Source organism: Ostrinia nubilalis, chromosome 17, assembly GCF_963855985.1.
Source record: "Ostrinia nubilalis chromosome 17, ilOstNubi1.1, whole genome shotgun sequence".
NCBI classification, from domain to species: Eukaryota; Metazoa; Arthropoda; class Insecta; order Lepidoptera; family Crambidae; genus Ostrinia; species Ostrinia nubilalis.
In genome coordinates, this window is record NC_087104.1 from 7,576,032 (window position 1) to 7,592,871 (window position 16,840).

Sequence of the window (16,840 nt, forward strand, 5' to 3'; positions counted from 1 at the left end):
GCGCGCGATCACTCTTGGGCTGCGCACCCAACTTTAACGTAGTGTATTACTTTAACGCGATCATACAACGTTTTTGAATTCACTCATTGTTTTTGCACGGGTTTTGTTGGCGGTCAAGCAAGGAGTTGCAGTGGTGGGAAAGAGGTGGGAATTGTTACAAAATTATTTGTTTTTCGAAATGTAAAGCTTTTAACGAAACATTATTTAAGAAGTAAGCAAAAATATAGAGCTATTTTATGTCATGCGAAATTTTGAATCGACTCTACATTCCCGCGCTAGACTTTGTCACTGCAATGAGAACATGTAAGATTTTTAAATGTGAAATTACCGATAAAAGTGACCTGACTTTGAAAATACACATATTATAGATGTTACCTCTACTCATACAATCCTGCAGATACTGCAATGATTTCTTCCTCTTCATTTAACCACGATGCCGCCGTCACGTGTTTAGTTTCAAGATTTTATATTCAGTGACACCAACATACAGTAGTGAAGTGACAGAAGGTTTCCATTACGATCATTAATATTTAAAATTGTCATTTGTCACTGGCTATCAGAAAACGAAAAAATTTGGTAACTAGTTGACAGCGCGGGAACCGCACGGCAGCGTGTTAGCTATACAAAAAAGTTTTTATTTTAAATTGTAAATGGTCATCCTCATCAGAAAAAGAAATGATAGTTTGAGCAAGGTGTTATCAGTACCAAAAAGTATTTAATCAAAATAATGATACTGGCCATAAAAAAATAAGTTTCTAGAATCGCACAACGTGCTAGCATTAAAAAGTATAAGTACCTATGCATTTACAAGAACCTCATGCCAGGATTAAAAAGTATCCTATCAAAATTGTTACTGGCCATAAAAAATGTGTTTGACAGCTCTAGAACAGCAGTGGGTCTGGACAAAGTGCAAATTATAATCGCAAACCAGTCGAAAAGTGGTCGAAAAGCCCCTTTTCAACCGACTTCAAAAAAGGAGGAGGTTCTCAATTCGACCCGTATGTTTTTTTTTTTTTTTTTTTTCTATGTTTGTTACGCGATAACTCCGCCAATTATGAACCGATTTGAACAAATCTTTTTTCGGCGTATAGGTAATACCTCAAGGGTGGTCCCATTTAAATTTAATAATAAAAAAAACAACCCCCAAGGGTGGAAAATTGGGGATGAACTTTTTTATACGCAATATCTCCGCCGATTATAAACCAATTTGAACGATTATTTTTTTGTTGAATAGGTATTATCAAAAGGGTGGTTTCATGCGAATTTGAAGAAAATATTTCACCCCCAAGGGTGGAAAATTGGGGATGAACTTTTTTATACGCAATATCTCCGCCGATAATGAACCAATTTTTTTTGGTCTCAGTGTACTGCCTACCTTCAGTGGTAACATCAAGGTAATAATTAGTTAACTAAAAAGCAAGAAATAAGTAAAATTTTATAAAAAAAAATAAAACCGACTCCAAAAAACCTACACTAAAACGTAGAAAAATAATTACTATTTACCTACTTATTTATTAGGACGAATTATTAATATTTATGTAGGTATACCATGATTGATACTTTTGGAGTCGGTGCAGGCAAACTTTATATGTTTCATAATCTTGGCACCGACTCCAGAAGTATCAATCATGGTATACCTACATAAATATTAATAATTCGTCCTAATAAATAAGTAGGTAAATAGTAATTATTTTTCTACGTTTTAGTGTAGGTTTTTTGGAGTCGGTTTTATTTTTTTTTATAAAATTTTACTTATTTGTATGGAGTTTTGACGGATTCGATTTTCGATTCGATCAAAAAGTGCGTTTTGTCTAGGGGGGCAGAACGTGTTAGCACCAAATACCGTACCTATTTAGTCAAAAATTGTCACTGGCCATAAAAAAATGTTTTTGACAGCTCTAGAAGCGCACAACGTGTTAGCATACCTAGTACCTATTTAGTCAAAAATTGTTACTGGCCATAAAAAAAACTGTGTTCTTTAGCGGAACAACGCACGGCGCGCCACAGCCGTAGCGCAGCGTGGTGCGGTGCAGGCGCGGGCGCGGCACGTGCTCCGGAGCGGGCACGGCGCGTGCCGCGGCGCCAGTGCCGCGGCAATACCAACCTATTAGGCTGGTTTAAGAGTCACGCTGACGCACGCTGACCGTCAGCGCTGACAGCCGAAATGTATGAAGCGTCGGCGCCGAACGATCAGCGTCACTCAGGAACGTTCCCATCAATTACATACATATTGATCTGTCAGCGCCGACGATCAGCGAGCGGTCAGCGCGATTCTAAAACCCGCCTTAGTCAATTGTCACTGGCGCGTCTTTCCGTTCTATACATGGCCAGAACGCACCCATAGGAAACTGCTCGTGTATATTTCGGAGTGCCTGTTTGTAAATCTGTGACTCCAAACTATACACGAATTTTGCGTACTGATCGTGTATAGTTTGGAGGAGCTTAGTAAAAAAAGTCATCTCCAAACTATACTCGATTAGTTTCTACTACACCACTTACACTTGACTAGAGTGTGTTTAGTTGATATTGATTTAGTAAAATTCAGTAAAATATGGAACTATATTTAAAATTACATTTATTTGATATTATTACATAAAATATTATTATTTTACTGAATCTATAATAAATCCAGATTTTTAAAACTATTGTAAGTGGTTTTTGAAATTAAATTGATTAGGTAGATTTCAAATTAAATAACAATTTAATTAATACTAGCGGCCGCCCGCGACTTCGTACGCGTGGATCCCGTTTTAACCCCTTCATCTATCTTACGCGGTTTAGATTTTTTCATACAAATGTTTTTTCCCGCTAACTCCCGTTCCCGTTGGAATTTCGCAAAATCCTGTTGTAACTAAGCTTTAAGTTTACTAAGGGACCTGCATCCCAAATTTCAAGCGTCTAACTTAAGCGGTTTAGATTTTTCATACAAAAGGATTTTCCCGGTAATTCCTGTTCCTGTGGGAATTTCGGGAATTCCTTTCTTAGTGCACCTCTACGGTACCTAAGCTACGTCCCTTATAAATTTCAAGTGCCTACGTTTAGCCGTTTAGGCTGTGCGTGGGTATGTCAGTGAGTCAGTCATACAAAAGGAATTTCCCGCTAATTCCAGTTCCCGTGGAATTTTTGCAATATCCTGTTGTAACTAAGCTTTAAGTTTAGTAAGGTACCTGCATCCCAAATTTTAAGCGTCTAACTTACGTGGCTTAGATTTTTTCATACAAATGTTTTTTCTCGTTAATTCCCGTTCCCGTAGGAATTTTGCAATATCCTGTTATAACTAAGCTTTAAGTTTACTAAGGTACCTGCTTGCCAAATTTCAAGCGTCTAACTTAAGCGGTTTAGATTTTTCATACAAAAGGATTTTCCCGCTAATGCCCGTTCCCGTGGGAATTCCTAAGTATCCTATAACCTGCCCAGGAGTATGAAGAATAATTGTACCAAGTTTCGTTAAAATCCGTCGAGTAGTTTTTGTTTCTATAAGGAACATACAGACAGACAGACAGACAGACAAAAATTTTACTGATTGCATTTTTGGCATCAGTATCGATCACTAATCACCCCCTGATAGTTATTTTGAAAATATATTTCATGTACAGAATTGACCTCTCTACAGATTTATTATAAGTATAGATGAGAGAGAGTGAGAGAAGAAAGTTCAACGCGCATTAAATACAATATTATGCGAGACTTTAAATGCTAGGTTTGTATTGTCGGCCGTTTGGTGTAGTGGTTCGAAGTGGTAGCGGGTTCGATTCCCGCACAGTACAAACATTTGTGTGCATGAACATATTTGTTTGTATTGGACTGGGTGTTTTCTATGTATGATAAGTATGTATTTACAAAAAAAAGTATTTAATTATGTTTATATCCGTTGTCTAGTACCCATAGTACAAGCTTTGCTTAGTTTGGGACTAGAAGCGCAGTGTAAAATGTCTAAGGATATTTATTTATTATTTATTTTATTTATTAACTTTTATCTCAAGAACAAAATCATTTTGACATATTTCCATACCTACAATTGGTGAAATATCAGCCCCAAAACAAATATCTTTTCTATGGCAGAATAAGAAACACCAAAAAATCCTTTATCAAAACAATGACACGTGTCGTAAGATGATTCAATGTTTAAAGTAGACACGCAGATATGAATTAATCTATCTATATAAATAAAAATGAATTGATGTTCGTTAGTCTGATTAAAACTCGAGAACGGCTGGGCCGATTGAGCTGATTTTGGTTTTAAAATGTTTGTCGTAGTCCAGGGTAGGTCTAAACGGTGAGCAAATACGCGCGCGATATTGTTTTTCTGTAACAGACAAAATTCCACGCGAGCGAAGCCGCGGGCGGAAAGCTAGTATGTAATAGAAAGAGAGGTCAATAAGTCAAAATGACTAGCATGCAACTACTCGCGTATAAATTGTAATCACGCACTTATTACAATACATACATGATTAGTCCGTATGCGTACTGGCGATGTATATTTTGGAGGAAGATAATTGACCTAAGTCACTACAAAGTATACGCGAGCAGTACGCAGCGTATGCGTACTGGTCGTGTATAGTTTGGAGGAGCTTAGTAAAAAAAGTCATATCCAAACTATACTCGATTAGTTTCACACCCTTGCGTTCTGGCTATGTATAGAATGGAAAGACGCGTCACTGGCCATAAAAAAACTGTGTTCTATAGCGGAACAACGCACGGCGCGCCACAGCCGTAGCGCAGCGGTGGTGCGGTGCCGGCGCCAGTGCCGCGGCAATACCAACCTATTAGTCAAAATTTGTCACTGGCCATAAAAAAAAACTGTGTTCTTTAGCGGAACAACGCACGGCGCGCCACAGCCGTAGCGCAGCGGTGGTGCGGTGCAGGCGCGGGCGCGGCACGTGCTCCGGAGCGGGCGCGGCGCGTGCCGGCGCCAGGGCCGCGGCAATACCAACCTATTAGTCAAAAATTGTCACTGGCCGGAAAAAAAATGTGTTTGACAGCTCTAGAACAGCACAATGTGTTAGCACCAAATACCTATAGTCAAAAATTGTAACTGGCCATAAAAAAAACTGTGTTCTTTAGCGGAACAACGCACGGCGCGCCACAGCCGTAGCGCAGCGGTGGTGCGGTGCAGGCGCGGGCGCGGCACGTGCTCCGAGGCGGGCGCGGCGCGTGCCGGCGCCAGGGCCGCGGCAGCCAGCGCCGGAGCGCCGCACGCGCCATGCGCCGCTAGCGCGAGCATGCGGCTGCCTCTGCTGCCGCTGCTAGCGCTCTTGCTCGCGCGCCCGTCGGCAGGTAATTCACCAGTTTTTCGATTCATAGTATAACTAATTGTTAAATTTTGCTACTAATAGTTAAATATTAACAAAATGTAAACTAATAGTTAAAAAATGTACCTACTAAAAGTCAAGCTAACCATTGCTGGAAAAATATTTTTTTCTGATATTTAACCTATACCAATATAAAATTTACCATTCAACTCAAAATAGTGTCTTATTTACAATATCATTATTCTCTACATTTGACTGATAAAAAGTCGTATTCTAATTCGGTAGACGTCGCGTCGGCAGGTAAAATCTAAATAACGCGTGTAGTTACTTCCCTCTACATTTGACCAGTAAATAGTCACAATCTAATTCAGTAATTTTTATTCCGAAGATATTGCCCACGCGCTCGTCGGCAGGTAAAATTCATCTTTCAATTCACTATAATGTCTAAATTAATCCGTATTATTGAGGTATTATCAGTCACTACTCTCTACATAAATAGTCGCAATCGTATTTGGTAAGTCCGTTCCTTCAGTAGATTTTCCGATGATTTTGTTCGCGCGATCGTCAGCAGGTAAACTTAACGCTTTGTAGTGTCTAATTAACCCTCAGTATTACCACAGAATAGTACTAGGTACGGTATTACTCCTCTCTACATTTGACCAGTAACTAAATAGTCGCAAGTGGAATGACTGAATACGAATTCAGTCATTCATTAAAACTCATGTTATCAATTATTCTCTACATTGACCGATAAATACTGTCGCAGCCGATCATCGTCTTGCTATTTGATCAAGTTAATTAAACTCAACATAGTCTTTAGCACTTAATTAATATTTACATTTTAATATGACCAGTAAACTAAAGAATATCTCTACTTTTGTGTCTACTTTTAAACCGATGAACTTGCTCTACCGCGCATCAGGTAAAAAGACCTACTTGCAGTTTTTTTTATTCTAATAAAATGTAAGGACTTTTGTCTATGTATAGACATGCCAGTCCTATCGTAACCTAACCTTATAATTTACAAAGCTAGAGTTATAAACTTTTAATTAAGAGCCATTTCACAAAAATATTCCGCGCGAATTTAGCTACAAACTGTCAACGCAACGACAAAAGAGTAAAAAGAACGCCGAAATGGACAAAAAAATCTTGAGCCGTGACCGTATTAAGACTTGATATAAGTTATTAATTTTAAGGTTCGTTCGTTCGTTCGTTCGTTCGTTTCAGCCGAAAGACGTCCACTGCTGGACAAAGGCCTCCCCCAAGGATTTCCACAAAGACCGGTCCTGCGCCGCTTGCATCCAGGTACTTCCCGCGACCTTTACCAGATCGTCGGTCCACCTAGTGGGAGGCCTGCCCACGCTACGTCTTCCAGCTCGTGGTCGCCACTCAAGAACTTTCCTGCCCCAGCGGCCATCAGCTCTTCGAGCTATGTGCCCCGCCCACTGCCACTTGATTTTAGCGATTCTGCGGGCTATGTCAGTCACTCTGGTTCTCCTACGGATCTCCTCATTTCTGATTCGATCACGCAGGGAAACTCCGAGCATAGCACGCTCCATCGCTCTTTGGGTGACCTTGAGCCTTCTTATGAGGCCCATAGTAAGCGACCACGTCTCAGAGCCATACACCATCACTGGCAACACACACTGGTCAAATACTTTTGTCTTGAGACACTGCGGTATTTCGGACGTGAGAATTTCGCGAAGCTTCCCGAACGCTGCCCAGCCGAGTTGGATTCGACGATTAACCTCTTTCTCGAAGTTGGACCTACCTAACTGGACTGTTTGTCCCAGGTATACATAATTGTCAACAAGTTCGAGTGTAGTGTGTAATTTTAAGGTAGAATAAGGTATTAAAACATGATGAATTAATTTAAAATTTTAATAGAGTTTATTTAGTCTTTTAAAGATTTTTATACTTATTTCGATTAATAATGAAACACGAATAGGTATAATATGTAAAATATATTATATTAAGTACAAAATAAAGACAGTCACATAGTGAAAAAAAATCTGCCCCCTTGCAGCTCCATCATCGGACCCTGGATATCATTTACCTAGACGAAGTATTCGTCAAGGCGAATTACACAAGCCCAAACTCCATAGGGTTCTATTGTTTTGTTATGGAGTTGCAATGGAGGTGGCCATTGCAACTCCTCCAGATCCATTATCAGACAGAGCTAAGAAATAAATAAATATTATTATTATTTAACAAATAACTAAAATAAATTCATCTTACTATCTTTCTTCTTACAAGTCTTACTAATATTATAAATACGAAAGTTTGTATGGATGTTTCGATGTTTGTTACTCTTTCACGCAAAAACTACTGAACAAATTTTGATGAAGCTTTACAGTACAGTACAGCAGTACTAGGCAGTTTGTGTTCAACTATCACTCGGGTCGGACGTTCCTATCGCAAGACCGTTGGTTCACTCAGTTCCGATACGACTCTAGTGCTGTGTGTAATTATTCTCGTGAATACACTAAGTTTATTAATTTCTATGAGTGGATTTCATTTTGCCTGAGAACTACGTCATGAACCCTTAACCAGAAGACCCTGTCGCCAGCGACAGCGATGCTCATCCATCCCTGGCGTCGACCAGAATAACAATATATTTATGACGATCTGTAGCAAACTAAATTTCACGCGAGTAAAGCCGCGGGCAATACTACATATTCCATACTAGCTTTTTGCCCGCGACTTTTTCCGCGAAGAAGTGGAAACTGGTTCTAATAAAACTAAATTATTCTAAGAAATTATTAATTTTGTTATATGATAATATTTTTTAATATAAAACTTACAAATTATTAGGTATGTTTAAATATCTGAATACTTACAAAATTATGATATCTTTCTACAACAAAATTGAAACATTTCCTTCGGGTGCTAAAATCACCAGGCTATTGTGTGCACACTCTGGAGCATACAACTTACAACTGGCCGTCGGAGAAGCATAGATTTCCCTTAAGTCTACTCCCGCTACCACATGGAACTCCGCTAAAACTCGTGAGCCAACACTTGTTTTTGTATCGAAAATTAGTATGAGCAGCGCACGCGGTTGCCCGTTGCAGGCTCTATGCAACCACGCTATTTTAAACCGTGGCCCTAAGCATGAGATGGGAAACTGCACTCTCTAGAATTCTCTTGAATTTGATGGTGTTAGGGGAATCCTAGGAATGAATACAGACTTTCCAATGGAATCTCCTCATCAATATTGAAACATTGCAACTTGCAATGCAATGTTTCGTTTTCATTTGTTGTATTATTGACTATTTCTTGATTTTTCAAACACGTCAAAATAAAAAAATACCTAATTTAAATCAAAAGCACTAAGGAATATTTAATTGATATCAACTTCGAAGCAAGCACAGATCACAGAAACTAAAGGGAAATGTGATAAGGGGGCGGAGCCGGTGTCGCAACAATATGCCCAAAAACAGAACATATTGCTTGTGATAGCAATGATGACAGCAGCGACGTTATAATGTAAACAGTTTACATTGCTTGCATACTACTAAAGATTATTCGAACGTTGAATACTGATACCGCAGTGGATAATGAGCACATATTTTGATTTCTTTGACACTGAGTTTCGAACTCAGCGCATTACTTAGCATCTTTCTATATCTCTATGGAAGCAAGTTATCTTCAAAATAACATTCTACACCTTTTTAACCAAATACGAAGCACGTCATCTATCAATAGGGAATATATTTTAGAAGTTAATAAATTATGCATAAAATAACACTTTAGTTAAATCATAGAATTTCTAAAAACTAGTACTGAAATCGTACTGGAAACAATAAAAAAATATTAATATGTTATCTAATTTATTTATTAAACGACCAATTATCGAAGATTTTGGAGTAAAGTTTTTGAAAATATTTTATAGCCAACATAGGAAACATTTAGTGAAAGAATTTCTTTTCGGTGCCTATTGCCTTCAAACAAAAAAATAATCAAATCTTTCCTCTTTTATTACTATTGATTTAACAACAAAACTTCCCTCTCGAAACAAAACGGTTCTTTTTCTTCTTCACGAAACAAAACTCAAAGCGGATAAATAAATAAACAAATCTTTGGACAATTTCACAATGCCATCTAGTCCCAAAATAAGCAACTAATATGCTTGTGTTAAGGGTGCTAGCTTAATGGATGTACTATGTACTTACAACCTTTTTTATAATTTATTTATTAAATTAAATTCATACATAAATACATAGTTACTCCCAGTCCCGTCAAAGAAATTAAATTTCATCATTTCAATTTCTGCTCGGCCGGGAATCGAACCCGGGACCTCTCGGCATATTAGTCCGTTTCGAACCACCAAACGGCCGACTCAAAACGGACCTCCCGGCATAGTATCAAAAGTATTTGGTCGCCGTATAAATCTCCGCTTCATGACACGAACACACGTAAACGTCATGGCGGGAAAAATGACACAGGTCCTGCCTTGACGGGCGCTCGCGCCGTACTAATCAATGTCGGCTTCCGCATTGTAATTTATACTGATATTCACATCAATATTTTGACAAAGTAGTTACTAATATTTAAACAATAACTGTGGAAATCAATTCTCCAATGAATATTCTTTATTTTGGGATACTTTTATTGCTGTTATTGCTGTGTATTAAAACCAAAAATCACGATCAAAATGTGACGTAAATCTTAAAAATTTGCCAAAATATTTTTAGATTTTACTCAATAATGGTAATGAAATTCAAGAATCCGTTTGATTATTGGACTACAAGAATATATGTCCGATGATTTCTATATATTTTTAAGCTTATTATACGAGCATAAATAATAGATACAGGACTTTGAAATTGAGTCTGCGGCAATTTTTCCGTAAAATGGTTGTGGGAGATGGGGCACTGACAGGGCCGGATTAACCATCTCGGGGCCCCTAGGCACAGTTCGTTTCGGGCCCCCCCTCTTTCATACCACAAAAACGCTATTTGGAAATTTTTACTGTCTACATTACGAAATAGAATGAAGGTCATTATCATCATCAACAACTGACTTCAGTCATCACATTGAAAAGGTATACGCCTTCCTTCAAGTGAAAAGACTTTCGCCACAATCTACAGGACGAAGTATCGGAGTCATTTAAAAATGAAACAAAGAACAGGAAAATCTTGCAAATTTAAAAAAAAAACTAACAAACATTAAAAATAAAAATGTACGTAATTAGTCATGTAAACCTAAACAGTAATGTCAACTAGGCATGTAGAGTAAGACATGAAATAATTCCTACAAAAGGTTTTATTGTTCTAATGGCTTCATTTGTTGCTCTTTAAGATTATCCTTGGTTTTCGACTTCGACGGAGTTATGCTTAAGTGGTGGGGCCCCCCGAAAGGGCCATTTTTGCGGTTGTACTGTTATACCGCGTAAAGGACTTATTGCATCGAAAGCTGATCTTTATGACGGTTAAAGGACATTCAATGCTGCATTGAATAAGACCAAATTCATATGTTTTGGACAAACCGTTCTTGTGCTTATCTTCGACAAAGTAGAAAATATACGAGTACGTATAATTAATTAATGACGCTCTCTACGTCCAATGGCTCGTCACCCGCAATTTCCAAAGCCTTAAAAAGGGCCACCTTAACCAGCATATTCCTGTTAAGCCTCGCGAGTTGGATTCGTCTATCCTTATTCATCCCAGCCGTTCCTTTACTACGGTTGCTGCACCTCTTCCTTGCACTCTCTTAAAAGACTCTGTGTTATCTACTGTGGCTGCCCCTCTTCCTTGCACCCTCCTGCATGACTGCGTTGCCAAGTCTTACAGCTGGTCCATGGCTCGACTCCAAAAATCAACAACAACAGGTTCATATTAAAACGCTGAAGAGTGAAAAGTTTGTTTGAACGCGCTAATCACAGAAACTACTGGTTTGATTTAAATAATTATTTTTATGTGGGATACCTCGTAAATTGAGGAAGGCTATAGGATATACAGGGTGGAATTTTGAAATGCCACCTGGAGGGAAAGTACTCTTAATACTGTAGATAGAAAATTTTACACAAAGAAAACATTCCTTTATTTTTGAAAAGAAATATAACTGCATTCAAAGATTTCCAAAAATTTGCTTGCCACACCCGGGAATCGAACCAACTGAAATCTGTTAAAAATTACACCCTGTATTTTTATTGCATCGATCGTTAGGGTTAAGTATAAGGATGAAATCTCTTTAACAAATTAAATTAAAGGAAAACCATGAAATCTTAAATTATTTTAATTATTTACAGAAAATTGTATGCGTGGTGAATTTTCAAAAAATTATCGGAAATCTTTAAATGCATTTCTCTTTCATTTTAAAAATGAAGGAATGTTTTCTTTGAGTAAAATTTTCTATCTACAGTATTAAGAGTACTTTCCCTCCAGGTGGCATTACAAAACTCCACCCTGTAACGATCACGCTACGACTAATAGGGACGAAGCAGTTAAGAAAAATGTTGCAAGCACGGGAAATAGTATTCAAACTATTTTCACGCGTACGAAGTTGATTTTATGGCGTCGAACCTTGGACCAGGCGTACGGCTAGGCAACGCAGTCGTGCAGTAGGGTACAAGGAAGAGGGGCAGCCATAGTAGATAACACAGAGTCGTTCATGAGAGTGCAGATAAGAGGTGCAGCAACCGTAGTTAAGGATGAAGAAGGAGGAACAAGTATAGGTAAATCCAACTCGTGAGGCTTGAAAGGGATACGCTGGTTAAGGCGGCCCTTTTCAAGGTTTGGGACCCTGCGGGTGACGAGCCATTGGACGTAGAGAGCGTCATTAATTAATTATACGTATATTTTCTACTTTGTCGAAGATAAGCACAAGAACGGTTTGTCCAAAACATATGAATTTGGTCTTATTCAATGCAGCATTGAATGTCCTTCAACCGTCATAAAGATCAGCTTTCGGTGCAATAAGTCCTTTACGCGGTATAACAGTAAAACCGCAAATCGCGGGGCCCCACCACTTAAGCATAACTCTGCCGACGTCGAAAACCTAGAATAGTATTAATGGGCAACAAATGAAGCCATTAAAACAATAAAATCTTTTGTAGGAATTATTTCCGATTTAAAATCTAATTCTACTGGCCTAAATGTTACGAATATGAATTAAGTTCCACAATATCGAAATATAACGATTGAATGTGTAAACCAAAATAAGGCGAAGTTTGGAGGTGGTTTGAGATTTTTTGCATAAAAATAATCTTTAACATATTGTTTTTTTTTTTTTCATTTTTAATCGGGACTGCTGGGCCCCTGGTCATAGTGGGCCCCTAGGCACTGGCCTAAAGTGCCTTATGGATAATACGGCACTGGGCACTGAGAATTAATCAAAAGAGTTTTAGTAAATCCGTTACATTATTGGTCAACAACAAGGATTGAACTATCTTTCGCAGTAATTAAATAATCTCTGGGTGTTGCTTAAGATAGTAATTCATGCTTCCAAAATCTTAGAAATTTGCACGAAAATGTAAAATGGCTCTTAATAAAAATATCAATTTAGCCGCGTCGGGCAATGGTTCGGCTATCAGTGGAGTATACACGTGCTAATCACATTGAATTTGACCGGTAAATATACTAAACAAGTATACCTATGCTGTCTTACATATCTACACGTGCTATACTTACTTACACTTGACCGGTAAATTAACATTTTAATTATGTTCACTTAAGGCTATTATTCTTGAAGTGCTTTTACTCGCGTGCCCGGCAAAACATAACCTAAGTCGTTTTTAGCGCTATTCTTAACTTACTCTTTACTAATAATTACTTTGTGCTTTGATACCGATGATCCTTGACACGCATAGGTGACTAAAGCAGTTCTGATTTTCCCGGTGGGTTTCGTATGAATACGTGATTGCAGTCAACCTGAATTTATACATTTAAATTGGTGCATTCTCGGACGAAACTTGGCAAACGGAGAGGAGAATTGCCGGCAATACTTTAGGCATAGTTTTTTCCCGTACCAACACACTTGCACAAACTTTTTGTTTATTTTTACTCGCGTTACATCATCAATACTAGTTTTTGTATACACACATTTTATGTTTGAAAATTATCAGTAGGCGTGGAACGATAATTCAATTTAACTTTTATTCAAGTTGCTGAGTTATTTAAAATCGCATAGAGCTCTATGACTTTATGTTATTTGTAAGTATACCTACATTGTACAGTTGGAAACCCACTTAAATACTTCTGTATATGTATACAGAAAAAGTATATTAAGTATCTATCTACTTGTCACTCAAAATGCTCGAAGCTCTTTAAACTTTTAACATCTTGAAATGGTTAATTATTTTAAGATAAATAATTATCTTACTATAATTAAAAAGTAAAACTAAGAAGCAAAGTCCACGACAAAGTTCAAATTACCTAAACAGTCCGTTTTTGTGAAAAGTGCGTTTACAAGTTGACTGGTAGTCATTTAAATTGTTTGTTACTTTGGATTTACGGACTCTATGTAAGAAACCGTATTCAATCCATAAGAAACTCTTAGTACCAGAAAATGCATATTTTAAAAGTAGCATTCGTAAAAATAATTCGAAATTGCACTTCATAGAATGTAGAGTTCTTATTGAAAAATATCTATTGTATCCTACGACTTAGGTATTCAGTTACAAATTAACATTCAACCGATTTACATAATAGCACTTACTCAAGTTACTCATCAACTACACGAGACGTAATTTTGCATATTCGATTGTAGAGTTAACAAAAAGTGTTTCATAAAATTAAAACTAATTTCGGTTAGCACTCCTAAATTAGATACACGTGTCTATAACTTTTCTAATAGGTTAGGTAAACAAAAAGTTCACGAGTTTAAGGAACCATATTTGGTACATAACTAAACAATGTAGAGATAGATTTATTTCAACGTCTGGGGACTTTTCCAAAATTGATCATGCGCGTCGTAAAAGATAGAGTTTAATTATCACTGTATAAAAATATATTTATGAGCATTTTACCAAATTAGCCTTTGCTTTCCCATTCAAGGATTAGTAGCAAAAGTTTTAACAGGAATAGAAACTTGCTATTTCGAAACGACCGTTGTCTCTAACACAAACTCGACTAGGTATACTATTTCTTGTCCTGATTTTTGACATGACTAAATATTTGCCCATACAGTTGGCTCGTTAGGCCATGTTCCTGGGCGATTAAGGCGAATTAACGACAGTTAGCGCCTGCCTCTTACACTAGGGGACAAGTAAATAGACCAACAAAGTAATAAACACAAAATAAACATGCTTCTCAATTTACTTAAGTTGGAACTTACGAAACTGATAATTATACTTGCTGAGTAATTTATAGCGCTGTAGCGCACATTTTATTTTAAATAGAATATTTTATATTAGCTAAAAATATCAATTAATCGAACGAAAAATTTACTGTTCAGTTTTCAGCACGATCTTCTGACTCTATCATCAGACCCCTCGAAAATTAACGTAGGTATTTAAAGGCAAAGCAAAAAAGTTCAAATATAATGGGATAAGGATGATGTGTCGAATTTTCTTTAAAAACCAACCGACTTCATCATCGACAGGTCTAACACAAATAAAACGACACGAGTCTTTCACCCTTTATCTTCCATTTCCATTATCAGACTAGCACAACGTGACCATAAAACTACAATGTCAATAATACTTAGCTAGGTATACCTAAAAAGTTAGCTTTGTATGATATGTAACGCAACTTTACTGTACAACCTTATCAACTTGGCAAGAAAAGCCTTATTTAATTCTAGGTTTTTACAGCAACGCGTAAGTTTTAAGTAAGGGTTGTAATCCTCAACCTGCCCGTATGTGTATAAAATATCCACTTTACTGAATAACACAATATTTCTCTGTCTGGAAAACATCCGGCCATCGGCTGACCACGGTTGACCAGGCGCGCGTTAATTGTGGGACAATAGTTTGTTAAGTCACTCGTGTCGACGTAATAAAGTGCAAATTGCAATGATTTTGTTAAATGAAAATTTCGCTGTGCAAGATGAATTTAAAATTACATTTTAAATCAATAATGAAACTAACCTAGAGTAAGTGTACGAGAATAAATCCAAACCTATGAATCCAAATAAAATTCAGGCTTGATATCTAGCTTGTGTTTGGATAGAATTATGAGGCTTGGATCATGAGACTTGATTTAAACTCAAAATTTGGAACACTCTTATGTCTTTATTATTACTTATGGTGTGTTTATCTAGACCCGAACTCAAAACATACCGGTTAAAGGTTTTCGAGAGAGTTAAAGCTTAATTTTCCAAAGAAAACTGTACTTGACTAAGATCTGTCAATATAAAACCTACAAAGTATCTTAAAGATTTTCGTTACCCCAGATACGAGTAGGTACGAGTATTTATCATTTATTAACTTTTACATTTTAATGTGTAATGTAAATGTACTCGTATAGTATGTTCTATGTTTCGCATTACGTCCACCTTTGTCGATTCTATATTTTCTGCGTAACCTAATGACACGGTCTACTGGCAGAGAACGCGTTTGTTTGTAACTACACTCTGTCTATCTATGCAATTACCAACACCTATGTACGTGTCTTCTCTAAAACTCTACCCATTACTTAGCTAATCATAGTAATCATGCCTGTAATTAGTAGTGTGCGCTGAAAACCTCGTAGTGACAAGCGAGTAGCAATTGCTTGGGGACCGTTCGTACGGCAACTTTGTCGCGGGCGACGCGGAAGCGTCTGCGCTTGCGCAAGTAATGACGTTGAGGGTTGACAGGTTGACATATAACATACAATTTTGGGTATTAAAGTCATATAGGATTAGGGTTTCAATGCCTATTTCTTTTACTTGAAGTAAAAAACAATGCGAAATATAGTATCGTTTAATGATTGACTTTTTAGCTTGAACAATGAACATGCTAAAATATAATTTGGGATTAACTAAAGCTTTCCAGAATTAGGAATTTAAATCCCTATTTATTTGATTTGAAAACAAATACAATGGGCAATTTTCATTTTCTATCCCAGCATCTGAACTGAAAACCGGCTGTATGTCTGTAAAAAGCTTCAAATGCTAAGACGAGAATATAGAACATTCATAGCGAGTAAAAACCGTGACTTAAAACTTCCAACGCAAAGTGAATTAGCTCAATTCTGCGTAAATAGCACTGAGAAAGTTTTATTGGTGACAAACAAGTAAATATATTGTTGATGTCAGATATTAATGTCTCTTGGGCGATGAACACACATTATCTGCGTATCAAAAATAAAACTTGTGACCCCTTGTGAGCTTAGACCCAAATCTAGATCCAAACCTTGAGGTTTAATCCTAGAGGGTCTTAGAAGACCCAAATCTTTTAGAGAGGACCTTTTCTAACATGTTCAGCCCTGAGAGGATGTGATAATAAACATGCTGTTGTGCGCGGGCGCTTCAGTGAACTCGTAATACGCATAGATGGACAGAAATGGGACTCATCCTTTAGACTATGGCAATCTTTTTATTGTCCCTTATAGGACATCATGGAGTTACCCAATATCTTAAAGTATTTCTTGCTCTTGGTTATTTGACGTGGTGACAATTTTGTATCTACCTACCTATGAGTAACCTTAAATAGGCTATAA

At 37.3% G+C, this 16,840-nt stretch overlaps 1 protein-coding gene across 1 annotated transcript in view; it reads left to right on the forward strand.

Moving 5' to 3' along the window:
* Positions 1-4,997: 4,997 nt before the first annotated feature.
* LOC135080233 (follistatin-A-like) overlaps positions 4,998-16,840 on the forward strand; it is a 40,462-nt gene continuing 28,619 nt past the window's right edge. Inside the window, exons 1-2 of the mRNA XM_063974915.1 lie at positions 4,998-5,001; positions 5,065-5,277. Of these exons, the coding sequence (XP_063830985.1) occupies positions 4,998-5,001; positions 5,065-5,277 (217 nt within the window). The remainder of the gene's footprint in view (positions 5,002-5,064; positions 5,278-16,840) is intronic.